Source organism: Crocodylus siamensis, chromosome 15 (assembly GCF_052110815.1).
Source record: "Crocodylus siamensis isolate JL-2025a chromosome 15, ASM5211081v1, whole genome shotgun sequence".
In the NCBI taxonomy this organism is placed as follows: Eukaryota; Metazoa; Chordata; order Crocodylia; family Crocodylidae; genus Crocodylus; species Crocodylus siamensis.
Window position 1 is genome coordinate 12,580,976 of NC_143409.1, and position 27,519 is coordinate 12,608,494.

Here is a 27,519-nt window from a genome sequence, read left to right on the forward strand (position 1 = left end):
AAACTTTGCATATAGAAAGCTCTTGGTATAACTCAGCAAAATACAGAACAGCAACACATTGCAGGGAGTGCACAGACAAAGACTTCATTCTTTCTGCAAGTAATTAAACTGCATTTGACAAAGTAAATGAACAGTACACATTTTGTGGTGCCTCATCGTTGGGATTTTTAATTGTTTACTTGCAAACATGGTACGTGCCGTAATTTGCCATAATTCTCCCAGCGATCCTTGCAAATTAGAGGGGTTCAGCTGTAATTAGAAAGGTTACAATTCTTAAATAGCAAACAAACTTCACAGTTGCTGCAGTTTTGTCTGTGTTCAGCTGCAAAGCACAGCTCTGATTCATCTGAGATGTAAATATTTTGCTAGGGAACTAATTATGTTAGTGGCATTTTGAATCTCTGTTTATCAAACAAGCTTTCCCTTTTTAGCTGCTGCAGTTCTTCATAAAAGCAGCTTTTAAATTTTCATTTTACAGGCCTTGGAGCATTCTTGCTTCCTGTGGTAACAGTCTGCTGGCTGGCTTCTGCATCATCTCTCCCCCTCAATAGAAGTACACGCTTGCTTCAAGACCAAAAGGCAGAATGAGATTAGAGTGTGCGCAGCACCCTTAGAGAGGGATCTTAATGGGAGTGTTACGAATCAGCCATAAATCACCCTGTAAAACCTTTATCTGTAAATGTAAAAAATTCAGTGTAAAACCTTGCCTCTCCCTGGCATGCAGATGGACTGGTGTGTTGCATGAGTCAATGGCACTTTCCAGAGCACAGCATCAGTACCTTTCATCAGGGGTATCCTGGTTGGCTAGATACTTGCTTATAAGATATTCAGAATCGACATGGCCAACTCTTGAGGTGTAAACCACTGGCCAAAATAATACTGGGACCTTGCCAGAAATGCTTAGGAAAACCGGTGATATGCCGTGAATAGTGCCAGACAGGCATGGGCAAACTGGGTAGCCACCCTGGGCCCAGACAGAAAGGGGGCCCGAAAATGTTTTGAGGTTTTTTTGCCGTTGTCCGATTTATTATAATTTTCTCTGGCCTGATACTAAAAGTTCTTCCAGGGCCATGAGGAGTCTAGGTACGGTGCTGCTTGAGAACTAAGCGTCTTTCAGAGGAGCGAAGAGAGAGGATTCCAGTTGAGGAAGGATCCTTCATTGAGATAACTTTGCCTGAAGTCTCCTCCTGTTTAAACCGTTCTCTTAAGAGCTTCAGCTGATTTTAGTTGTCATATTACAAGGCAAGGCAGTGGCTTCCAAGATCCAGTGCAGTCTGGAGCACTGGGGTAACCTCATAATTCAGCTATGTAAGAAGACAGCTGCGTTTTGGACACTAACTGCTATTTCCAAATAAAGTACAGTATAGTAACCCAATCTGTCTTTCAGGTCCATTTTTCCTTCTGCTTTTTAAGTCAGGCATAGGAAATGATTCTGAGGACTAACTAATATTCAGCTGGTCCAAGGACTGGAAACGTTTTGCCTCTGAAGAAAATATATACATGAATTTTAAAATTAGGGGCTGAGGTTTGAGCAGGGCCAGGAAAGCATGCTGGCCACTTTGCACTTTTCATTGCATGTCTCTTGTTTGATTATTGAATATTTTCAGTGATGCTGCACAATTGCTGTTCATTTTATTTAAAGTAGGCATGCTGTTTGTATCTCTATTATAAGAACAAGCTAATAAAAAGGGATCGTAGTTTTCTCTTGTTTAAAAATCTCATTCTCTGATAAAAATCACACATTCTCTGATTAAACCCCCCAAATCCATGATTAAAATGAAACACCTGTGTGCGTGTGTGTGTGTGTGTGTATGAGATGCCTAATATTACACACAATTGAACACAATGTTTTATTGATATATTTACAATTTTAAAGCAGTTTGGAAGCCGGCCAGTGACTCAGTTACTATAATACAATACAATACGTTCTAAATACTTATAAATGTTGTTATTTGATTTTTGGGGTTTTTATCATGGAAAATCAGAGGTCCTCCTACCCCCTCTGCTCACTGGGACAGGTCCACGCTCCTCACTCACAGCCCCTCGGGTCCTGCTGGTACCCCTAACTCCCCAACCACAGTCTCCCCTGCCATTCAGCTGCCAGGGCTATGGGGCCAGGAGCCCAGGTCTGCAATGCCCGAGCCTTGGCTGTCATCTGCAGGAGGCAGCAACTGCTGTGGCAGAGTGGACCACGGAGCCCGGCTCCACCTCCCCCACAGGTGGCATTGCTGAAGCAGAGCCCATGGGGGCAGGCGGCAGATGTAGGCTGCCCGCCGTGGGCTTGAGCTCCCCACCCTATTGCCCTCCTCCTGGAGCCTCCATGGCCCAGCGGGTGGGATCTGGTATGGCAGGGCAGAGCGGGGCCTGCTAGGGAAGCTCCTTGTCGCTGCAAGCCCTGTGCCACCCTGGTGAAGCACTTCCTGTCCGCCTGCCAGCAGCAGGGGGCAAAACTCTGTGCCACCGCTCCCACTGCTGCTGGGTGGGCAAGGGACAATTTGTCAGGGTGGCACTGGGCTTGCAGCAGCAAGGAGCTTCCCCAGTAGGCCCCGTTCTGCCCTGCTACACCGGGACCCACCCACTGGGCCGTGGAACCCCCGGGGGGAGGACAGCAGGACGGGGAGTTCGGGCCTGCAGCAGCCAGCTTGCCCCTGCCCCATGCACAGATCTGGGGGACATGTGCCCCCCTTTTCCCCTCCCCTGGGAGTGCATGCAGTGGTAGGGAGCCAGCATCCCCTTCCCCCACCCCCCGGACGAGCCACCTGCAGCCCTGTACCGCTTCTTGCTCAGGCCCTGCAGCTGCGTATTCTGGCCCCTGGCCTCAAGTGCCATGCACCACCTGGCTGGGCAGCAGCCCCAGCCCTTCCCAACTCGCTCCTTCTGTTCATCTCTCCTTCCCTATAGGGGCCTCACTTTCCCATCCTCCCCCGCCAGACTTGACTATGGGAGCTGCTCTCCAAGCTGCCTGGGGGCCATGTGCATGTGTGAGTGTGCACGTGCACATGGCGCCCGCTTCCCGAACCCTTTGCAGGCTGGAATTTTGCCAGCCTGCAGAGAGCTCTTTGCAAAAACGGAAATGCGTGTTTTTCTCGGTGAAAAGGGAAAACCTGCATTTTTTTTATCCATTTTTACTTGGGAAACGGAAAACCCAGATCCATGCTAATAAATACCTCCTTTATAATCTGATTTTTCTCAGGAGCAGTCTAAACCTCTCAGTTGAGTCACCTAAAAGTATACAAAATCATCAGGGTGCTCACACTGTTACCTCTCTGTACCTCATCATAACTGTGGCACATTAAAAAGTAGGAGAGACATAAGGGACAGATGGTCAAAGTGCCTAAGGCTAAATCGATTCAGTCTTCAGAGGTTAGTCTAAGCTGCATAGACTGAACCAATGAAGTGAACAGACATTCATTTGCGATCCCAGAAATGCTGCTACCTGCATGCAGTGGCTGGGGCCGGAAGCCAGGGGGCAACAGAGCACAGGTCCCTGCTTGGCTGGAGCAGAGCGTTTGGGCCAGACTAGCCTGTCCGCCCTGTGAGGGGAGGTGCAAAGCATCCTGGGATGCTGGGGGACTGGGAGTTGATCTGAGTCTGGAGGGGACCTGGGACCCAAGTTCTATAAACCAGTTTAACCTACATCAGTTCAGTCTAATGCTACATCCATCCGGGTTTATCTTAAACCAGTTTTGGCCATTTGGAAAGCAGTTTATGTGCACTGAGCTTGTGTTGTGTTATAGATTCAAACTGGTTTCTGATCGCTTACACTATTTTATGTGTAATTTTTGTCCCTAGCCGAGGAGAGTCGCAGAACAAATGTGCTGTTGGACCCCTTTCAGGACCAAGCCCTGAAGTAGTCACTAGCATCTCCTAGAAAATGTGAAGGCTTTTTACACTAGTTTGTCAATCATCATCACTGTCTGCAACAAGCATTTCACTGCAGCTCATGGATGATGGACAGGACAGGAGAGTTTCACACTTTCTCAACTTCATAATGGCCAGGTGTCTTGCCTGTGAAGCTGTAAATCAGTGCTCTAAGAAGCCAAACAGAGTGTGGTTCTTCTCAGAACACAAATGCAGTTTTTCCAAGTTCAAACTGACCCAGACCCAACTAGCAAAAAAGACCAAGAGCCTTACTGGCAACAAAGATATTTTATGAGTATTTTGTGATTCTTGGCTATTGCTCACAACTGTATATGTAAGGGCTGAGACCTGTGATGCTGTCCTGGCAGGATAATCTCAGTGCCTCTCAGGATGATCTCAGCAGTGCCTGTAGGCTGACAGACTTCTTTAGTAACACTTTCCTTTCATAAGTGGATAGAGTACGTGCTGTTTCTGCAGCTAGGCTACGAAGGAGGCTTGCATCTGTCTCCGATACGGCTAGGCGAAACATATATACCTATTGACAAGGTGCAAGGGATGAGTTTCTGCATGTCCAGCTGACAAGCTGTAACAGTTCCATGTGTCTATGCTATTTCCTGGTAGGTAGAAGCTAAATTTATAGTAATTCAGATATGGTAAGTTAATACCTATTTCATTCAGGGGTAAATAGCATTGGTTTTGTTTTTCAATTCCTCCAAGATAAGACAGGCGTGTGAAACACTTAATGACAGATCAGCTGAATGCTCTTATGGGAGATAAATCCCCCGGTGTCCCCTTTTAATGTGTTGCCCATGCCCTTTTTGCTTATCTGCAACTGTAAGTACCAGTTCAGCCAGATGCTTAAATCCATGCTTAATTTTAAATGTGCAAATGCTCCCATTCTAATTCAGCAAAGGTTGGAAGCCTGAACCTAAAGTTCAGTATGTGCTGAAGTGGTCCGCTAGGTAAGAGCGGAGTCTGAAGATCACCTGATATTTTTCATTTAATTTAAGGACTTGGCAGATTTGTTAAACTCCTACTACAAGGAAAGTAGCCTATAACGTAAATTCATTCCAGAAACACCAGTTATACATAGGAAGTGATATAAGTAGCTGGTCAGCAAGTTTCAGTTCAGTTCAGTTCTACATTTGTGACTGTTGTGTGATGGTTTCTCTGGCTGTGCGCAGGCTGAAATATCCTTGCTACCTACATGTCCTTTTCGGCTTGATATGAAGTAATAATTTATATGTGGAAAGTCCTGTGCTTCCTGTGGTTATCTGCAGGGATCTGGGTTTTCCGTTTGCCTGTGTCTGGTGAAGGAGCAGGGCAAAGCAATAAGTGGCTCATGGGGGGGAGGAAGGGGGGGAGGAGGGGGAAGGGAGAGGGTGCAGCTCCCCACATCTGCATGCTGTCCTCGCATCTGCGCACACTCACTCACAAGGAAGGAGTCAGGTGTGCCACAGGCGATACCAGAGGGGAGTGGGGTGGGGCACTAGATTTGTGCGCCAACAGCAGGGCAAAAGGCTGCAGCTCGGCTGGACCCCCACTTGGCAGAGGGCTGGAGTAGCGGACTAGGAAGGCTGCGCTGCCTTGCATCCTCCCACCCCCAGCTGCTTGTTTGCTGGGTGCACCTGCGGTAGGTGTGCAAAATATATAGGTATTTAGAATTTATTTTATTATGTTGGAGACACTGGTAGGCTTCCAAATTGCTTTAAAACTTGTAAATGTATTAATAAAATACTGTGTTCAGTTGATACATACGTACATATGGTGGCATTTCATTTTAATCATGGGAAAATGCAGATTTCAGTGCGGGGGGTTCTCTTTTAATCAGAGACTTTTGGATTTTTAAACAGAGAAAACTAGGATCCCTGGTTATCTTTTGCTGACACTTTTGTCTGGAATGAATGATGGTGGCACGATGCATGAACAAAAGAAACTTGGACATAAGGGTATGCACAAAAGGTATTAATAACCAGTGGCCAAGAGATGCTCTAACTGACCAGTTTGTATATAACCTTTTCTTGAGCTAACCAGAGCCTTTGGTTAATGCTTTTGGCGTGACACTTACCTGTCTGGTTTTTTTGCCCCCTCCCCCCCGCCCATGCAGTCATGTTAATAGGTCAGGCAGCTTTCTTGGCTTGCAGTGATATAGATATGCACAGAGTATTGTGTTAGAAGGCAGCTGCTGCTTTTTGCCCGAAGTTCAGTAAAATACGAAACATGAAAGAGAAGGAATTGGAGGCATTAAAAGCTGAACAGAAGCGGTTCCTGATGCTGGTAGAGGTGTCCAGTATGAAAACCAGATTCCTCTTGAATTCTAATGTGGTTATCGTTTAAGCCATAAGCGGGTTGTAGGTAGTACCATATTTACTTGAATAGAAGATGACCCCCAAATAATAAGATTCTATGTATGGAAAATTTATAAATTTGTTGCAGTTCCCCAGGTATAGCATCTAAAAATTTGAGGTTTGCCTTGAATTTGTTGTCTTCTCACTGCCTCAGCAAGGAAAGTAAATTTGGGGGGTCAAGTAGCCCTTCTGCCTTTTGATTCCCTGTGAACCTTTTCCAGCCCTTTATCCCCTCTCCTTACTGTCAGCACCTGCTCTTCCTGAGCACACAGAAGTGAGGAACAAATTTGACAACAATGACCTTGAAATTAAATGCAGCCGTAGCAATTTGCCTATAGTACCCATAGACTTAGTTCCTCCAGGATTGACTCGTGTTACCTTTTTTTGGAAACTACTACACATTTTTAGCATAGGTATTCCATAAACATGCTCCTAACAGCATTTTGGCACCTGCTTACATATAGTACAAATTTATGTGTGATATTAGTCCAAAGCCAAAGGCTCCGTATTTCATTGGACTGGGTTCCACCAGAGTCAACAACATCTCAAACGGTGATGATCCAACCGCTCAGCACCGCTCCATATATGTGTGTGTGTGTGTGTGTGTGTGTGTGTGTGTGTATTCCAGATATGGCCCCAACAAAGGTCTCATGTACTAAGTAGCCCTCTGCTCATGACGGGAGCCAGGCATTCTTGTCATGAGTCTTGGGATCCTCCAAAAATGTATATGCATATGCAACGCAGGGGGGTTCAGTTCCATCTCCTGAAGGCTGGGGCCACACTAATCTTATGTGACAGGTGGGCAGAAGGGGTGACAGAAGGATTCTGGGTGACCTGTTTGGGTCCTGAGTTGATGTTTACCAGGCATTTAAGGCTGGTGGAGAAACAGGAATCATTGGATATGGGAAAGAAAGGTGTAGCTCAGCTGTGGGAGTGAAGCAGCCTTTGAAATGTATGTAATGGAGTGGCTCACTATGACTTGAAAAAGAGTTGGTGCTGAGGGGGACTGCGCTGAGTGGGCATTACCATATGGTTCATTCACATGACTTGCGCTAACCTATCTTCGTGATAGATTCTCATCAATTTTGTGACAATGGCGGACTGCTTTTACCCTTTTATTTTATTTTAGCTGCTTCTTACTCTTTTGGCTAGGAACAAGCAAGAGTAGGGGGCATCTGAACTCCAAGACTTCCAGGGCTGGGGCTTACATGTATGATGCAGCTTCCTCTCTCCACCCCTCCCCCCTCCCCCCCCCCCCCCCCCAAAGTTCCCATCAGCATGTTTTCCCAGTACAGTCCAGGTGTCTTCTAGTCATGCTCAGTGTTGGCTGCATTTAATCAACTTCATAGTTGGTTTCCATTACTGAGCACATGTTGCTTTTGGCAGCAGTTTAATGATAGCCAGTGTATTCAATGAGGTTTTCTTGTATGCAGTTAAAAGATGAGGGTTTTTTCCTCCTTGCCAACTAGAGGAAAAATCTTGTCTTGTATTCAGGTAAGTAAGGTATTTCTCATTTAGCTGGAAGAAATGCTGAGCTGCTAATGTGCCATTTTGTTCAGGCGAAGAGAAGGCTTGCAGCTTAGGGAGAGGGTAAGGTAGGTACAAGAACAGGGGAGCATGAAGGAAATACTCCTCTACAACTTCACATTTTACTACCCTTTTATGCCCTTACTCTACCTCCCCAAGTGTGGCTGCAGTATTTATCACTCATTGCCTTCCTCCACTGGCTCTTTAGTATGCTTACACAACTTAAGAAGGGGGCATATCAGTGGACAGTTAAAAGAAGAAGAATTGCATGCTTTCCTTGCAGGGAAGGAATCTCTGAAACCAGATATACCAGGAGATAAAGCTCTCATAATGCATTCCTGAGAAGGAGTAAAATGAAGGGGTGCAAGAAGATTTGGTAAGCTGTGAAAAGGACATAATGATTTAAGTTTGTTTTGTGGCACATCAGGTCGTCAAGCAAGCCTAGATGTGCTTGGTGCTGTCACCCAAAGAGCGTGAAAGACTTGAGAAGCTACTAAATACTGAGGGGAGGACCCAAAGATGGGGGACGGGTGGGGTAGGAAATGAAACTATAAAGCTATCAAAACCTGCAGTACAGATTGACCCGGATACTTTTGTGATAGGCCATTTCCATTTCAAGATGCATGTAGGGTAGTGTAAACAAGTGGTTTCCAAGAACTTCTTTGGTCTCCTGGCACACATGGGTTGCACTTCCTTGTTCTCATTTTGCTGCACTGTTTGGATCAAATCTGGCAGAAAAGGGGAGGGGGGGTTAAAGGAAGATATTTAAGTTTATTGATCTTCAGAGATTCAGACTTAGCATGATCCTGTTTCATCAAAAGTGGCTAAAATGGTAGGAGGGAGACAAAATTCTGCCTTTTGCAGAGCTCTAACGCAGCCTGTGGTCAGACTTGTTTCCAGAACGTAGGTGCGTCTGGCAGCAGGATCAGATCCCATTGTATGTTGCTCTTTTTTTTTTTTATTAGAGATTTTTTTTAATGACACGGGTACAGCAATACACGCTGAGGTTGTCTCCATTGCTGTACTTCTGTACCAATGGTTCTCTACCTTTTTTAGACTTGAGGCACCCTTGGAAAATGCCAGCTGTTAGGTTTCACTTGTTTTTTGACTACAGAAAATAATAGAGCAATTCTTCTGTTGCAGAGAACTCAGCAAGACCACAACAGGTCAGAATGTTTTTGACTCAACAGATTCTGCTTTCAAATCTCTGAGCTTCTCTTGGTAAACTTATTTTTACACCTAACACTGTTAACATTGACTGGCACACTCATGACGCCCTCGAAAGGATCCCAAGGCATGTCAGGGCATAGTTGCGCTCTGTGAATCACTGCTCTGTAGTAAAGATGATAGGGGATGCATTCCATTAGATCTCATCTCAAATTTTTGCAGGTCACAGGCACATCCTAAATGTCTAATAAGACCCTTATCTGTGAAAAATGTAGTGATCCTCCTCCTTTGCTTTTGCATGTACTCTAATATAAGATGACCACTCCCTCGCTCCCAGTTTAACATTGATGGGGAAACCCCTTGTCTTGAATCCAAGTCGAGGGGCTGTTTTGACCCCTGCCCAGCCCCACAGCAGTAGAGGAGGGGGGAGCAGCAGAAGCTGGGGTGCATAGGAATGGGGCGGGGCAGGCACCACAGGGGAGTAAGTGGTGGTGGGGGCAGGTGGTAATGTATGGAGGGGGAAAGGGTCAGGGCACTTAACTCCCCTACCACCTGCCTCCGTACTGCCTGCCCGTCTGCCACTGCTTTCCCTGGTGTGATGATAGTTGAGACGAATTGAAGACAAATCTCCAATAACTGGATCATATACGTGGAAGATTATAACAAATGAATACGTTTTCTATGTATAGAATCTACTTGTTTTGCAGGGGGGTCTTGTTTTGGGGTAAATATGGTAGTTCCCTTTAACAGGGGTATTTTGGGACCTTGTGATGGGTCTCAAAATGGCAAAGACTGTAGATTTGGATCCAAGGACCTGAACTCCATGAAGTCCAAGCCTTTTGAATATAAGCTAGTGGAAAATATGAAAACATAAACCACAGGAAGAAATAATTTAAGAGGCAGTTTGCCTTATGGAATGCAGAGTATGTGAATTGTTTTGCCTGGCAAGTATATTTAATACCAGTATTGGAGTTGTGTTTTATTATTTTACAGCCCACATTGAGATGGAAAAATGCTTGGTTGGAAGAGCCGAGGAAGGATAGTTTGATTTGCTGTGATAATAATTGGGCATATTCTCTGACGATAGGTGGGTCTGTGAATTTTCATTAAAGAAGGGTTGGAAACCCAGTTTTCTTTCTCACATGGATTATAGTTTGCCTGAGACTTGATCAGTGGTTTGAGGATTTTCCAAGTTACAGGATACTGCACTTCAAAAACTGTTTGTTTATTGTTTCACCTTTCATTGAGAAGCACTGGTTGCACATGTCAAAATTTAGGATAATGTCCAAATTCACCTCCGCATCTGTTAACTTCCATGTGCAGTATGATAAGAGATGCGAGATGAGTCGTCATCATTATACAAGTCAATTTTTTATCTCTTTCTACCGTAAAATATGATGACATTTTAAAGGACCAACTACATAGTTGGGATAAGGTTAGACAAGCTTTCCAATGCGGGGCTTTCTTCAGGTTATTTTTGAGGAGGGGAGGATGCACATTTATTTGTTGCTGTTCCATCAAATGTGTTTGAAACATTTTTCTTTACTCTCTGAGCCCCCAAGACCTGGAATAGTGTCCCTCCAGAAGTGGTGTAGGCACCTACTCTGGCCTCATTCAAAAAATGTTTGAATGCTTATCTTGCTGGGATCCTTTGACCCCAGCTGACTTCCCGCCCCTGGGGCAGGGAGCTGGACTCGATGATCTTTGAGGTCCCTTCCAACCCTGACATCTATAATTGGATACACCAGGTTTAAGTTTGTTTAAGCCATTATAGACAAATTCTTTGAAAATGGCGCTCTGGAGTATTCAAGTTCCCTTGCATTGTAGGTCTAAGGGTGTCTATCTGTAGTTCATTTGGTATCATATTTTAGGTGTAGGTAAGTTGAGTGCCTGTGGCATGTCTGGATGTGTTCTGATAATGGGGACAGTGGATTGTCATCTTAGGAGTGAAGGTACTTCCAAGAAAAATGGTGATCCAACAATTTTAGCTGTTACCTTTAAAAATGCACTCAGAGTATCCATGCAATAGAGTCCACTCTTAAAAATAAGGGGATACTCTAGGGTCTCATACCACCATGCGGTAGATTTGGGGGAACGTTGGCTTGACAGTAACGCTGACATCTCTAATTCGGAGTCCTCAAATTCTAGTGACACTCTAGCTTTGTAAATCTGGAAACTGAATTTCAGGATTAAGGGACTTAGCTGCGAGCTTTATTGAAGTGCTGTTTTCAAGTTCCACACTGACTGAACTTCAACATTGTGTTACAGGAGCTACTGATCTTAGCCTTTAATATGGGACAGTTTCTTTGGAGTTTAATCCAGAGCAAAGCCAAGCAATAAATAAATAAATTTAAGAGAGGGAGAGAACTGTTTGCTTTAAAACCATGCAGTTGAAATGAATTGGTGTTTTTTCTCCATCTTCTTATATTAGAGGTAGAAGCGTTCGTATCTCACTTCCTTCACAACAAGCAGTGGAACCTTATCAAAAAAAAAATGTAGCAAAAGAGGCTTACAGAAAAATCATCATTTATCATGAGACATGCAAGACATCCGTGTGAGTTGACGGTTGCACTACATTTGCTTTATTTAAATCAAAGCCCCGCTCTGGAGTCCGGAAGGGGAACTCCCCAGGAAATCGCACGTTAGGGTCTCTGTCCCTCATGATTTTTTTTTCTTCTTCTTTTTAAGTAAGGCACAAGGTAGTACTTCCTAACACAACGTTCTTTTTTCTCTTCTATTTGTCTATGGGTTTTTATTTAGCTGTGTATTAGAAAATCTGTCTACATACTAGATTTCCAGATTTCTGTGGTTCAGTTTCGGCTTCAGGATCTTAGCGTCCAATTGCAAGTGCGTCTTTGAACACTTTCTCCACGCTCGTCTTCCCCTTCTATAAAAATATCTTGTCAGTACTGACAGGAAGTTCTAGCACTTGCTGTATAGCTACAGACTTTGTCTTTTTCCATTGCTGGATACAGTATTGGTACAGAGCTGCCCTATACGTTCTGTTGCATGACATTCAGTCTTTTGTTGCTGAGGTGGTGTCCAGTTCCTCCTTCACTGGGACAGAACAAATGATCCACACATACAGGACTTGGAGATAAGCAAATGTTGTGATGTTTTACGTTTCAAATACGCCAGCTAAACTGGGGCATGGCCAGTCTCATTAATTTCTTGGACTGTGTAGGTCAGGGTCAGGCAACCAGTGTTGGTGGCAGCAGTGATTTGTAATTGTTTGGTTCTCCTCTCATTCCCATCTGGGCTTGCTTGCTGATATGAGCCACGTTTCCATAGCTGCAAGACAATTTTGTAAAGTTTCTTCCTTCTCCACGCAAAGATATTCCTCCCCGAGGAGAATAACTTCCTCAGTTTTAGAAAATGTTTTAATCTGACCAGGACTTCAGTCCAAGCAAGGCAAGCAGCGAGTCCAAGAAGTTTGCCCCAGCAGGAACAGTAGTGTGGACACACACGGTGCAGACGTGGTGGAAGAGAAGAATGTAAACGATGAGCTTTGATTGCCTTGCTTTTCGAAATGAAGGAGCTGCCTGCAGCTGGCTTACAGAAGTATTTTCCACATCTGCTTTGATGGAAATATCTATTCATTTCTGTCTTCAAACATTCTTCTAGGAGGCTGAGGAAAAGGGAAAGCCCAGGAAAGGATTGACTCAGTAAAATTAAAGTTTTAGAAAGACGCACATTTTCCTGGCCGCTGGTGTTTTCTCTTCAGTGCTCCAGTTTTACAGTTACAGGTGTGTGAAAACAGGACTTTTAAAGCTCTGGCATCCAGGTCTGTACATGCATCTATTAAAACAACCTAATATTTAAATAGTTGAAATGCATGTATGCTTGAAGGGGTATAGGTTGTAGCCGTGTTGGTCCAAGGACATAGGCAGACGAGGTTCTTTGCGTAAATCTGATATCTTTTATTAGACCAATGAAAAATGTATGCGTAAATGTTTTTATCTGCTGGCATAACAACTTGGTAGCATGCTTGCACACAGTTACACAGCAATTGATAATTGTGAAAATGAGTTGGGTTTTTGGTCAGACAGTCTAAAATGAATTCACATAAAGAGCACAATTTCTTCTAGAAACGCCGTGTCATGTCCTGTTGAAAATCCAGGGGTTTGCATGCAAGATGTTAGAGGGACATAGTGGGGATGAAGGATTATGAGCAAGCGAGCAAAATGCATTGTTTACACAATCTGAGTACTTGAGAAACATCTGTCTGTGGGCACAGGTATCTGTTTGTGTGTGCACATGTGCACCTTATGCACCCAGGGTTATAACCGTCACCCTTACTTACTGATATTGCATAGCAAATTCTTCTAAGACCAGTCTCACTAACCTCAGTTGCAGCAGTGTCCTTAATGGGGAAATTTGTGAAATGTGAACTATAAATGAGAGCCCTCAATTGCCTCTCTGCTTACTGTAGTGATAGGCAAAGTGACTGTAAATGGCAGCTAAGCCTGAAGTCCTGTGCAATGGCATGTATCTGAGAAGTTGGTAGGCCTTTTGGAAGATTCAGCTGCGCTTTGGAAAGGTTTGTCTGGACATGCATCCTGACACTTGCATAGGGAAGAAGTTGCTTGCTTTGTATTTTAAAGTAATTATTTGGTCGGTCTGGCATGTGTCTGAAGGTGCAAAATTGTATTAGAGGTAGGTGTAGTCATTTTATTCTGGTGTCCTGCGTGCTTGTGTGCAATTCATCTCTGAATCCAGAGGCTTTTGAAGTCATTTGGTTTCCTTTATACTCGTGGATTCTGCAGATTCTTTGTCTGAAGATACTTTTTATAAGTGCACTCGAAGCTGATGGGAAGCTGACAAAGGCTGCTGCGCTTTATTCTCTTTAATCTCAGTGATTACTCTCATGAGTTGGTGAATATGCTTTTTCACGGTGACTGCTTGATTGTGTTCTGAAAGCTGCCCTAAGTACAGTGATTTCTCATATATGACAGCTGGAAAGGAAAATAGGCGAGACAAAACTGTCTGTGTTTCCTTGGTAGAGGAGAGCCATTTATTCAGCTACCTCATGCTTTTAATAACTCAGTTAACTTGGATTTCAGTGACTTGATATTGATTGGGTTGATACCCTAGTCACTAGAGCTGTACTCTGCCTTCTGTTTCTTTACAGAAATGCTGATGCTGCTTCTCCATAAATCAGGAGTCATTCCAGTGATGTCCAGAGAATTACCTTATGGTAAATGGGAGGCAACTTAGGCTCATTTATTTTGAGCTTGATTTCCACAATTCATAGTTGAAATTTAAATGAGTCACAGAAATCAGAGGTTACAAAATCTACTCGGGCTGGTAGTTAGTTAGCCACTGCCCAGTATAAGGTTGTTCTTTGCACTATATTTTCTGGTGTAAAACTGGCTGTGGGTTGCTCCACCCTAAAGAGCACCTTACCTGCTGCCAATCTGGAGAAGAGATCTGCTGCTTTGTTACTGCTCTGCTTCAGAGCCCGAGATGGTGTTTGTTTTAACATGCAGATTAGCTGTTTCAGTACCCCGTGGTGTAACTGCTTTCCACTTTTCTTCAAGTGAGTTTCTTATGATAGTCATTTATCTCTTTACATGGGTTACAGAAGTAGTTCAGGAAAGAGAGCAGCTCAGGCCTTTCCTTTAGCAGGGAAAGAAATGGTATCTTCTTCAGTTAAATTATCTAATATGAGATACCAGCTTCATGAAGACAAGGCAGTTGGTGGTTTTTACCCATGTTGACAGGTCAAGATAAAACCTAGGCTGTGAACTTGGCCTCCAAACAAGCACGAGGACTAAAAACTGCTTTGTCTTCCCTTGAATCATACCTCATCTCTGTCAACTCAAATGAAGAGCATGCCTTTCTTCCCAGTCAAAATGAACCTTTTCCAAAGCTAATCTGACTCCCAGGCAATAAAGCCAAGAGCCCTCCATTGCCCAGCTGCTCATAGTATGGATAACCAATATGAGGGACACTGGGGGTACCCTAGGTCCTCAGGTGGGTGGTGTACAGGAGGAACCCCAGTCTGTCCTATAATGCAAAGTGCTTCTTTCTGAATGAAGAGGATGATGTGCAAGTAGTTCCTTGAACTCATTTTCAATTCAGAAGGAAACATTTAAAGAGGGGTCGGGGAAGGAACAAAGTGAACGGAAAACTACGGAAGTATTCACTCTATACATTCCCCCCCTTTAAGTATGAGTGTTGTCTCATTGCAGTTGGTGAGACTAGTCATGTTAATATAGCTAAGCACTTGTACAAATATTTGCAGAATTAGGGTCCAGTGTTTGACCAAAGGCTCTTGTTTAAGAAATAGCTGAACCATTGTGTAGGTCCTATTCCACTTTTTCTACTCTGCTTCAGCTCACAGCCTGTGCCAGTTTGTGTGATATCTGAACATAACAGGGATGGGAAAGTCCATAGTTGGATGTCTCTCCATCCTTCAGACTGTGTGATCGTGGTGTGAAGTAGTGTGACTAATGTGATAGCACCTTGACTCATAATATGTTCTCTTTATATATACTGGAATACAGTTGAGCTCTAGTTTTTTAAACATTGCACGAATGAAGATTTAACATGAGACACCATTTTCCCATGCTGGATTTTTTTAAAGCTAAAATTGTCAGTCCAATACCTGGGGGAGGCTGTATATGCCATAGAAATTGTTGCCTCCTTGTCCATTTTCCTGTTGCCTTTGTTCCAGGAATCAGGAAAATGTTTTCATTCTGTGGCTGCCAATTTGGCCTCCTTCCCCTACATTAAGTTCACTTTAAAAAGTGATTATGCCCTTCATCATTGCTTGCTGACATACTCTCAGCGCTTGGAAAAAACTGGGTCTGTTGCTGAATTAAGTACAAGATTTGGAAGGACCATGTGAAGTGGAGTTTGTCACTGACTCTAGCTCTGAACTCAAGTTCATTGTGTTGTGCCAAGATTGGGGTGTGTGTGGGTGCGTCTCACTGGCCCTGGAGCCTGTACTGTCTTGTTTTCCTTGGGTCACCGATTCAATGACTGTCCATGCGGAGGAACAGTCTGCATGTCACGGCGACACAACATTTCAGCCTTGTGTATATATTAACTCGAGTATGTTTTATTTCAGAGAAGATGCTGGCGAGCCTGACTCTTGGAGCACTTTGTCTCATGTTGTGCACTCGGGGGACTGCTGTGTGAAATACCACCAGGGGCTGAGTGTTTACACGCTGACAGCTGAAGCCAAGAATGGAGCCAAGGCTGCCCTGGAGAATGACGTAGAGCGGCTTCAGAAATGCATAAAAACCCACCGGCACACGGTGAGAAAGGGGCCATAGCAATTATGGAATGGTAATGGGCTGTTTTTGCCATACAGGCAGTGCTCACGTATGCGTTACAAATGATGCCATTGACTTTTACGTTATACAGGCTCAGGTGAGCTATGGGGTCTTGCTAATGGGACTGTGAGGACACAGAAGGGAAAGTTTCGTCCTTCTGGGAGGTGGAGCTGGGTCAGGACCTCTCCCAGCACTTCCCTCTTCATGTAACCTGCTTATTTCTGCTGCCAGCTCCCGAGTCATCTTTCTGGGCCAGGAACCAGCTAGCAGGAGGAAGGTCACATCATGAGGGCCAAGGAGATGCGTTTGAAGCACAGAGCTGCTCCCTGCGGAGAGGTTGGGTCACTGGGCAGGGAGCATGAGATGGCTTCTGGAACTGGTTGGAGTTAATGGAGGGTTAGGAGGGCAGGGATGTTTCTTTGTTTGGAAGAACAAAATCAGGCAGGAGGCAGTGCTCCAGTTGAGGAGCCTTGATGAAAACTCACCTATCCTCTTAGTACTTCCATACAGGTTTCTGAGAGTGACTTCACTTCTGTCCGGCCCTGAATGAGTTCACAGTGGGTTTTTCTTTCTCTCTCCCATTAAAGCACTGGGCTTTAACCTAGCAGGTGACCATGCCTGTTCCTATTGGAGTCATTGGGAGCCATGTTAGATCAAGAGCCAGGGCTTTTGAAGAGTCAACTGTCAATACTTAAATGTAGCTGCCACAGAGCCTCTTTCTTTAGGGACAGCAGGGGAATGCAAAACGCAGGCTGGGATTTTACAGCTTCTATAGAACCCTTCAGTTTTTGTTGCACATCCACCATTCCCTCCAGAGATCTGTGTTGTATATATTTGTGTATAATCCTACTCGCCTAGTAGGATTATACACAGCGTACCCCATTCGTTAAGATGCAAAGAAAGAGAACAATAACTTTTCTGAGAGGTAGGAAGAATATTGGTCAGTTAACCAGGATACTATTAACACACTGATCTTTCTGAACAACAGCCCTCATACCTGTCTGAACGTGTAGTGTTAATGTCTCTGGATTTTCACAGAAATTGCTGATACGAGTGGTAAAACAGTGCTAACTTTGGAATGGCTTCACCTTACCTCCACTTCCCACCAGATGACAGTAAAATGTGGCCAACGTACCAAGTTCATTTCTCATTGATAATGCAAATACCGGATGGGCATATTGTGTCTGACAATGAAATCAGAAAAACTAGATTTTTTTTTTCCAGCCCTGCTTTACTTCACATCTAATCTGATTTGAATTTGGAAAGCAGCCCTGCAATTATTTCATTTAGGTTCATTCAGGGTCAGTTGAAAGGCAGTTGGCTTCCTCTAGGAAAGGCTCTATTTTTTCTGTCTATCAGGACTGTGACTTCACTGCAAGGACGTGAGGGATCCGACCCCCCTCTGGTCCAAAATCTTGTTCCAGAACAAGTGTCAGTGTTGTTTGTATCTATCTGTGTTGGCTGGGAATCAGTAGAGCATTCCCTATGGACTGCTGCAGTTACAGCTACCAGGCAGCTAAACACTCCATTTGAACATGTTCATTTGCACACCAAATAATGCCCCCAAAATGGTTTAGCCTTGTGATTTTGCTTTTTATAGAGCAGGGGTCAAACACTTTGGGCTTCTGTATCAACGCAGGATGTCAGATCTGTCAGTTAACGCCCACCACCTCTTATTCACTTGTGTATCTACCATGCATCCACCTTGCATTGCATTGCAAGATTGGGGGTCTGTGCTAGGTTGTAGCACACAAAGGAGAGGATTACTTTTATTTAAGGTAGGCTTCAGTTGCAAACGCCAGACATTCAAATAATGGTACAAGTTAGCAGTTTGCCACTACCAACTGTAGTACAGGAGATTTCTGTGAATATTGAAAGTAGTAGGTCAAAGATAGGCATTATAACATATGGCCCTCATATTAATACAGCCTCCAGAGGTGTCTTAATGGTACAGTATCTAACCTACTACCCATATACTTAGGAAAACTTTTATCATCTCTGCTCCTCCTTTATGGAATTTTACTTCTTCTGGACCTGGAAAATACCTTACGTTATCTTAGCCAAACCATAAAGGAAACTGATTAACGTGAAATGCAGAAACCCAGTAAAAGAAGCTGTTTTCCTTGAATGCTTAATTTTCAAATTGTTGGTGCCCCCTTTCCATAGATGAGTGTGTTGGCCACTTTTCCCTCAGATTGTTTGTGATGAAATATTTTGAGGCATCTGTGCAGTGAGCCATGCTTAAGTTCATTAAAACTTGGAACAGAGGAGAGGCTGTTGAATCTACTTCTAGGACATACTTTTACTAAGGGGCTTTTCTGTGGAGAGGAATGGCCCTTCCCATTGCCACTAGACCTAACCACAGCTACCGGAGGGAAAGAGCTTTGGACTGAGGCTTATGTGCTTGTTAAACTACAAAGTTGTAAACTATTAAGTCTTATGTAATAATTGATAATGGTCTCAGCTGTTTTTTGTCAAAGCAGAAATGAGGCTGAAAACCCCAGGGCTTTGAGAATCCAGATTCTAGTTTATAGGTAGCTATACTTGAATACTTAGATGATCAGTGGTATATAAAAAATCCTGTAAATGCAGTGCATTTAAACTGTGAGGGGCCACTGACTGCTGGAAGTTTTACTGGTAAATTTTTATTTGGGGTAAGGAAATAAAGTCTGTGTATTTTAGTTGCATACACTCTTCACAATAGGGGTTTTGATCATCAGCCAAAATTTGATATTTAGGCAGTGCTGAAAGTGGAACTTCCCACACTGTGGACCATGCCTAACAGTGATCCTCTTCTGGTCAGGAAGGGAAGATCCATGGTATATACAAGCTGGGAATGATCCACAACAGTTCAGCCCTGAGCTTCTCCTGGACAGCATTACACGAACCATTTGGACACCAAATTGTGCATTCAGATGTGTGTCATTTACATACTTTAAAAAAAATGGGCAAATTTTGCTGTTCACCTAGCTTGAATCTATTTGAGCAGTAACCTTCAGTATCTCTGACTGGCACGATATGAAAATAATAGTTTCCTTTTATGACACAATTTGTAAATGCAAATGGATATACACATGGAGATGGAGAGAGGGGCATATATCATTCTATGTACTTTGTTAAGGTTTAAGGGTCAGCTAAATCAATGTGTTCACTATTAGAGTGTGGCATGTTGCAAAACAAATAGCGATCATTTTTATTTCCCTTTTTCAGAATGCAAAGCAGCAGCCAGAGTCTGAGCCAAGAACTTCTGAGGATAACTGCAGTAAAGGAAGACAAATGGAAGGACAGCAGGCTATTGTAACCCACAACTCTGAAGAAATGGTGACAGAAGTCAGCAAAGAAGGACCCTCTGCCACAGCTGACTTGGATTTAAGGCAGTTCTTGGCCCCCTCCTGCCACAAAGAGGATGAACGTGACAGTGGGAGTTTGGGAGTGCTTAATGACACGTCAGGTGATTTGCTGAGTGTGGTGAGCACAGAGAGCCGGGGGTGTTCCTCAGAAAGTCAAAATACAGCTTTGTTGAGTAAAAAGGAAGAGGAGGGGCCAGCCTCTATTGTAGACTCTGAAGCCGCATCAGATAAAAATGCCTGCACACTGAGCCCAGCTCCTGGAATAAACAGTGCTGCAAGCCTTCCATCCTGTGGAAATACAAATGAGGAAACTGGAATGACATCCACTGGAGTTATTCTGGATCAAACCAGCCTGAGCGACAGAGATAATAACCATCGGGAAGCGCAAAGTGCCGAAGAGTGCGCAACTGAAAGCCCTGTTACCACAGTTGAAACTGCAAGCAAACCCCGAACTTCCGGGGAGGGCGTGGATGTGGCCATGGGCCAGTCCGAATGTAAGAACTGTGCGGGGACTAGAGTTCCCTCTCCAGTACAGCAGCATGAAGAACATGTAAGTGCTGAGGCAAGGGGTGCCAGAGCTGCAAGCCTGAAGGAAGTGCTCCCAACAGGTGAGGAGCTGATCTGTCAAGCTGAGTCCTTGCTTGGTGGCGTTAGTGATGCTGCCTTTGAAGGTGTGGTCATGCAGGTGATGCAAGCACAGGACACTGCAAATGCAAGGGCTGATGCTAGTGTTCTCCCAAATGGCCTTGGGGAGACTAGCAAGGAGGGTATAGCAGACTTGCAGGCTGAAACGGCAATGAATGGCTTCTCAGATGACCCAGGTCAAGTTGCCCCTGTTGTAAAGGAGAGGCAGAGTGTGACTGCTGCTGGACAGGAGCTTCAGGCAATGAGTGAGATAATGCCTTCAGAGAATGTATTGAAGCAGGATCTGGTTGTCCTGGAAGTTAACAATAGCGAGAGCTGTGAGCATGGGGTGCAGGTGGACAATGGAAGTCTGGCTCTTGAGCTGAACGAGCTGGAGTTGAGTGACCACGCACATGACGGTCATCCCAGCGCTGATGCCAAGCAGGGTGCCTTTGGCACGCCTGATAAAATTGTTACCGAGTCTGCATGTGACCACGAGGTCGGTGAGTTAGCAGCTGAAGTGGAGCAGAGCCTCAAAACACTCGTGGAGATGTCGGGAACTGAAACTATGAGTAGCAGAGGAACCTCATATACTGCAGATGGAGGCCAGGGGGCTGCTGGCAATTACCATGCTGCTCATCAAGCTGTTGAGCAAGACAAACTAAGTGACAGCTTAAATCCAGAGGCTGCTGCAGCTTGCAAATGTGAGCTTGATTCACACCTTCCACATGAAGGAGGCTTGGTTTTGGCAGAAAAAGGGCCTCTGCAAAGCCAGGCACTGACTCCAGAAAGCACTTCAGAACTGGAGGGGGTCACTGCAGAAATGGGACCACTTGCCTATCCTGTATTTAGGGAAGATACACAGCAGGGCCACGCAATTAGTCAGGAGACAGGTGCTGCAGTGTCACCTTCTGGACGGGAGGCATGCACGCATGATAACGATCCTAAATTATCCTCGTGTGCCAAGGACATAGAGTCTATACAGGATAATTTAATAGGCACACCCTCTGCAATTCATAATAAGGAATCTAAACAAAACCAGGAAGTAGCAGAGACGGCAGTGGTTGCTGAACAGGGCAGTTCTGAACATGGCACAGTAACCACAGAAACTAATTTGCCCCCAGATCTCAGGGAAAAGGAGAACTCCGAGTGCAGGCTCCTGCAGCCAGCTGAGAGGAACAGCCCCGAGCCGAGTCGGGAGCTGGACCAAAGTGGGACATTTGGCAGAGGAAGCATCTTGTCCGAGGAACCTGGCATTGCTGTTGTGAAATCCTGTGCTTGCAATCAGGGTGAGCAGCCTGCAGTGAGTGATAGTACTGCAGACACTGGATTGCAGGGAGAAATCTCTCATCAGGAGGCAACTGAGAATGTGGCAGCAGATGCCGGGGAAAGTATCACACAAGAGTCTGTATTGGAGAACAGATCACAAGATGCGAAGGATGACTGGCCTTCCAGCACAGCATTGAACCAAGAATGCGATCTCAGCCCAGCTCTACAGGGAAGCTGTGCACACACAGAATTAAAGGAGGCCTTGGGACTGAACACCTCTTCTGTTGCCTGTGAGAATATGGAACCACTAGAGGAGGCCCAGAGATCTCCAGTAACAAGTTATCCAGAAGACCAAGGGGATATGGACAATGTACTTTCCAGGGTATCACTTCAGCCCATTGTGGAAGAAGCCACATGTGATAGTGACTCCAGCTCAGACACCATCTGCTTGGCCAGTGAGAGTGAAGCTAGGTCAGAAGTGAAAGAGGCCCAAGAGATCTTGGCTGAGCTCAAGGAAGATGAAGAAGAGCAGAACAAAGCTATATTTGTAGCACCTCCTTCATTGTGTTCAGAGAGTTTAAACGCTGCCGAGCCATTGGAAAATGTGGGAGAAAAGAGTTTTGTTCCCGATGGTGATGGCTTTTCTCTAGATGAAATTACAGAAGGAGTAGAGGGCCCAGATGCATTCGTTTCTTCAGGGGAGGCACCCTGTTCACTTGAACCGCCAGTTAAGAAACCAGAAGATGTACCTGTTGCAGAAGGAACAGAGAGCGAACCCCAAGCTGTGGTAAATATAGGAGCCATGCTGGACAGAGAAATGGATTTAAGTTTGCCATTTGGTGACCTAACCAAGGGAGATACAAGTCCAGGAATGCTGGCATCTGAGTTTGTTATAGGTAAGGAAAATAAGATGTTTCCTTATCTTTTTTATAGGCTTACGTGCATGTGGCGTTTCATGGGCAGGGGAAGGAAGGAACTGTATCGCACTGGGCTTAGGTGGACAAGGTTCTTTGGGTAAATCCAATATCTTTTATTAGACCAACTCAAATAGTTGGGAGAATTTTTCTTAGCAAGCTTTCGGGCACAAACACCCTTTGCGAGGCTGAGGAAGCGTCTCCTATTTAAATGGCATTGTATTTATTAAGAATGAAAATCGAACCTTTATGGCTAGGGAAGTGGATGGGAGAGACCTGTCTTTGATGAGGAAGGCAGACATGGAGAGGGCCTCTGCAGAGAGGAGAAATCTGACTTGTTTATTAAAGGTAAAGCTGAAGTCCATGCTTCTGGGATACCCTCAAAATAAAAACATAGTCACAGGCATATATTTATGCCAAAATATTTTTGGAAGAATCTGTAACAGGTAAGTTGCATATTAAGAAAGTGAACAGTTAAAGGGCAGCATAATGCCCAGATTTGTTATGCACTGCAGATGCACCCTTCCTGTTAGGCCAGGCACCTTCCAGTTTTTTTGCTTAGTGCTAATTTTAACATTTCTTTCAGCCCTGCTCCTTATGCTTTGCTAATGTGGAGCCAGAGAACAGAATAGTGTTGCATTAAAGCTTCCTTTCTAGTCCAGTGGAGCAGCTGTGAGTGTCCTTCTGTAGGAAGCAGCGCAGCTGCCTAATTGGTGGTATTAGGTCATTTAAAAAAGACAGCACAACCTCCCTCCTCCTCCCTCAGCCCACACCACCCTCTTTTCCTGCCTGTGAAGCCATCGTAGAGCAAAGAAGCAATCTTTTCCAGTGCATTTAAGCAGTGCTGGAATTCAGACTCATTCTTCACTCGGTATAACAAACCAGGAAGCAAGATGATCCTGGAGCTCCGATGAATGATGTTATTGGAGATAAGTTACTGCGTCGGGAGAGCTTGGTCAGAGGTGGTCCCTGAACTCGGAGAACTAGTAGAAAGCGTCTAAAGGTAACCTCCTCTCCCCCTTCCAAAATAAGGAAACAATGGAGCAAAAAGCCCAACAAACCTAAAACCTTTCTGTGTTTTGTCTGGACCGAGATTGTAGGTGAATAGCTAGCCTGGCGTGGAGCTAGTTCAGTTCAGGCTGTGTACTCCACCTGTTCAGGCTGGTGTGATATGCGAACAGTCGGGCTGTCTGCCACTGTTCACTTGGCTAAAAGGAATCTATAGGCAAGGTGTAACTTTTCTCTAAGAAGCTTAAAACAAAGCAGAAGGCTAGTTAGGAACATCAAAGAAAATAACCAGAGTAGAACAACTGCCAAAATTTTAAAGGTGGAAAATACAAAACCACATAAACACCTGACTGCCTCTTTCTGCATAAAAAAGGAAGAGATTCACCCCCTCGCCCCAATCTCCCCCAGTTATTCTCAAGTAGAGGTGTGTAGGAGACTTATTTTAGCAGACGGTACTTTTTGGGGTGCGGGAGTTTAACGAGTTGTATTAGTCATGGAAAGGCAATAATTGCTGTGTAACAGGCTGTTTATGTAAATCAGAAAGCTCCTTTTAAAAAAAAAAAATTCTATTTTTGCACGGTGGCAGGTTGACATTTCAGTAGATTGGGAGTGGCTGTAAGTCGATCCCCAGGAGTGTTAATTTCTTCTGGGAGCTGCTTGTTTTGAGGCTTCTGCCGTCTAGGGCTCGTTAGCGGAGGTTTAACTCTGCACCTGCGATTAGATATACAGGTTTTTCATGCATGATTTCATATCTGGAAATCCAAAGAGCAAAGAATGAAATGGTGTGAGAGACTAGTATCAACAATGAAAAAAGCAGCTTGTGTTTTTCGTAGCACTAAAGCTTTCTGTCAGATCAGGGTACACGAGAGGAAACGGAGAGGCGACCTTGTTACAGATCTAAAGTATGTGAAGGCGCATTACAAACAAGGATTTAGGATGTAATGGTCCAGTCCTACCCATAAGGAAGAGTTGTTTATCCAGAATATAAAGCTGCACTAAGAAAAAATTTGGCTAGAATGGCTTCTCTTAGGGAGCTGTTGGATCAGTTTACACAGTGTAATGGCACTGGAGTGCAGGCAGGACAGATTAAAAGGAAGAGAAGCAGATGCTATGAATCGGAGTTTACAGTTGGATTTGCTGCCTGAAATCCTTCTGCTGTAACCAGGAAGCTGGGCTGGATCTACATTAATTCTACCCAGCAGCACATTCAGGCAGCGTATTATTATCATGTGCACCTTTTATTTTTCTGCCTGGGCAGGTGCCTGACTCACCTGGGGAATTTTATCTTGTCAGCGGACCCACACCGGTACTGCCGAGTCCTTCACACCTTCACAGCAGTACTCTTTCTTGCTGGTTGTTCATTGGCAAGACTTGTTCCTACCTGCCAAGAAATGCTAATATTTGTATTGTGGTTGCAGAGAAGTAACTGTTGCCCAGCGGCGGGCGCCAGAATCCTCTGCTTACAGGATGGGTTGGTGTCCGGCAAAATATCCCCACATCGGGTTGCTACTTTCCAGAGACCCGCATCACTGTGTTTTTGTTCCTAGCGCAGTTTGTGATAAGCAATCAACTGATTTTGCTCCCCGGTGAAATATGCAGGGTTAGGTACATGTTTTTCATTTGAAGCATTTGATGACTGCACTCAGTGACATTGCTTCTTTGTCTCATTAGATTCTCATATGATCGGCATCGTGGAGATTTAGAGCCCTCGCTGGCCCTGAGATAAAAACAAGGCATTGTCCAAAACAGATATTCATTGTGGTCCCAGTGAGGTCAAGGAGAATCTCTTTGGGGAAAAAAAAAAGTCTCATTGCTCCACAGAGGAGAGCCTCATGTGGCATTTAGGGTTGAGTGTTTTAATCAGCATTGAATTGCAACCAAGGAATGGGTTTTTTCCATGTAAGTAGTTGGAATTATGCACATTAGATTCAGGGATGCATTTGGTAGCCGTGTTGGGGCGAGACAAAAAGAAATGCAGAACTCTCAAACTCTTGGTTCAGAGATGATTTCTTAGGTGATCTAATAAAAGGCATCATCTCTGAACCAGGAGTTCTAAAGTTTTGCATTTCATTTGATCTGATTTGCATCAGGCACAGGTAACAAGGCACACTGGCCTGGGGCTAAGTCTACGCTGCGAAGTTTTGTCCTTGCAATGTGAAAAAACCCCACATCCCAAGCATAGCAGTGTTGGCGAATCCTCTCAAGGAGAGGAAAGCTGTACCGGCAGAAACGTCCTTCTGCCAGTGGTTTACTTTCCTCTCGGAAATTTTGCCAGAACTGATGTTCCATCAGTACAGAGCACAACGCTTGGTTTGTCCGTGTCGCGTGCCCGTGCTGTTCAGGTGGTGTCTTTGGAAGCTCACAAAGACCAGGTTAGACTTGTCAAGTGTAAGACCTAATATGTAATGAGTTGTCAGACACTGATTTATCATATTAAAACCTTACATTTTTGTATAGCTTATGACACCCTGTAGGTTCACAGTAATGATGAGGTTGATAAAGGAAGAGTCCATGACTTCAGTAAACTGAGGACCATGGGGTTAAGGTTAGGTCTTAGTGGGGGCAAGGTTTGATACATTCTTTGCATCCTATACAACAGTGATCCCTGGCGTGAGGGCAACATGTTACGCAGGAAAGAGACCCTTTGAGGTTGTTTGGAAGCACAGGAAGTTTAAAAAAGAATAATGCAGGAGTTGACAGAGAGCCAGGTAGGATATTGTGTGCAGCATATTATTACTTTAGTATTGTTGGTCATAAGCAGTGAAGATGGGGACCACTGTTCTACAGCACCTCAGCATGGTTTACGCACCTCAGTGAATGTATCATTTCAACTGTTCTGTGAAGAGGGAAGTATACTCAGTATCCCTGTTTCACAGACAGGAAAGCACTGAGAATAAGTGACTTGTCCAAGGCCATGCAAGAAATCTGTGGCAGAACCAAGAATGCAATCCTGATTTTCTGATACCCATGGCTGTGTTTTAGCAATCAGATGGTTCCTTCCCAGTCTCATACCTCCCCTCTAACTTTCCTGGGACCAGTCTGTTCCCTCTTCCAGCCTGCAAACAGTTCTTTGCTGATACACCCCAGACCCTAAACAATGGTGAAGTCAAGGCACGCATTTTTGGGCTTTAGCAAATTGTCACTTCCTACCAGCCGGTTCCTGGGACCATTATCATTGCATTTATCTTTTCTAATATCGTGTCTCAAGGGATTGAATGGGAGGAGCAAAACTTGCTGGCTGCACCCCTCTTATAGTTAAATAAATTGGTCACTAGCTATTTTGTCAGCTAACTCAAGTCCCCTGAGTGATGACTGCACAGCCATAGGAAAGTTGCTTAACTGGTTCCAGTTTTTAGGAGGTTCTCTATCAACACCCCGTAAGCTCATCCTTTCCTGTCAGAGCAGCACAGCATTGTAATCAGTAATTTTGTGGGGATTAGCCTAACACGCAACAAAGCATGTCTGCCGTGCTGCTTAAGCCTACTGCCAGGCCCGCTGACCATCTACATTAAACACTCTTCAGCCTTCCCCCAGGCACTGACCTGAGCATCAGAACCTGAGATTGAGCTTTTCTGTAGCCTGTTGACTACAGTTCAGTATTTATCACAGCTGAGCAAGATGGAAACAGAGGCAGTCTGCCAGGGGCAATTCTGTACCCGTTTCCTCTCTCTGATTTCCCCTAATGGGAGCCAGCACAAGAGGAGAGACCAGACTGGTGATTCCTGGAAGAGCTCTGCTCAATTTTCCTGCTCCTGCCTAGCACACCCCTAATAGGATTCAGTCTACCAACTACTTCTCTCCTCTGCTTCCTGTGGATGAAAGAGCCAGGTGATGGAAGTGGGGAAGGGTCGTTTGTGTAGTGCAGGGTAGTCAAAGGCAACCTTCAGCTTATCTCTGAATAGAAGTATGAACATAGTCAAAATGTCTGTAGGACCTTAAAGCTATATTGGTTGCACTAGAAAACCACCAGTGGTCCATTACCTTTTGCAATACTTTTGATTTAAAATAGGACTTCAGTTTTCTGGGGCCACTGCATATATGGATTATCTCACTACAAATTAACGTCTATTAAAAAAAAAAGCAACATTTTTTTTTTTTTTAAACCCTCCTGTTCATTAATGTAGTGCTCAGGAACAAATGATACAGAGGAAGAATGGCCTCAGGGTTA

At 44.5% G+C, this 27,519-nt stretch overlaps 1 protein-coding gene across 7 annotated transcripts in view; it reads left to right on the plus strand.

Moving 5' to 3' along the window:
- The window catches only part of AKAP13 (A-kinase anchoring protein 13), a 324,780-nt gene that overhangs the window by 168,588 nt on the left and 128,673 nt on the right, over positions 1–27,519 (plus strand). For all 7 annotated transcript variants that reach the window (XM_090029889.1, XM_090029887.1, XM_090029891.1 and 4 more), the window contains exons 8-9: positions 15,979–16,168; positions 19,397–22,325. In XM_090029889.1, coding sequence (XP_089886015.1) covers positions 15,979–16,168; positions 19,397–22,325 — 3,119 coding nt within the window. The remainder of the gene's footprint in view (positions 1–15,978; positions 16,169–19,396; positions 22,326–27,519) is intronic.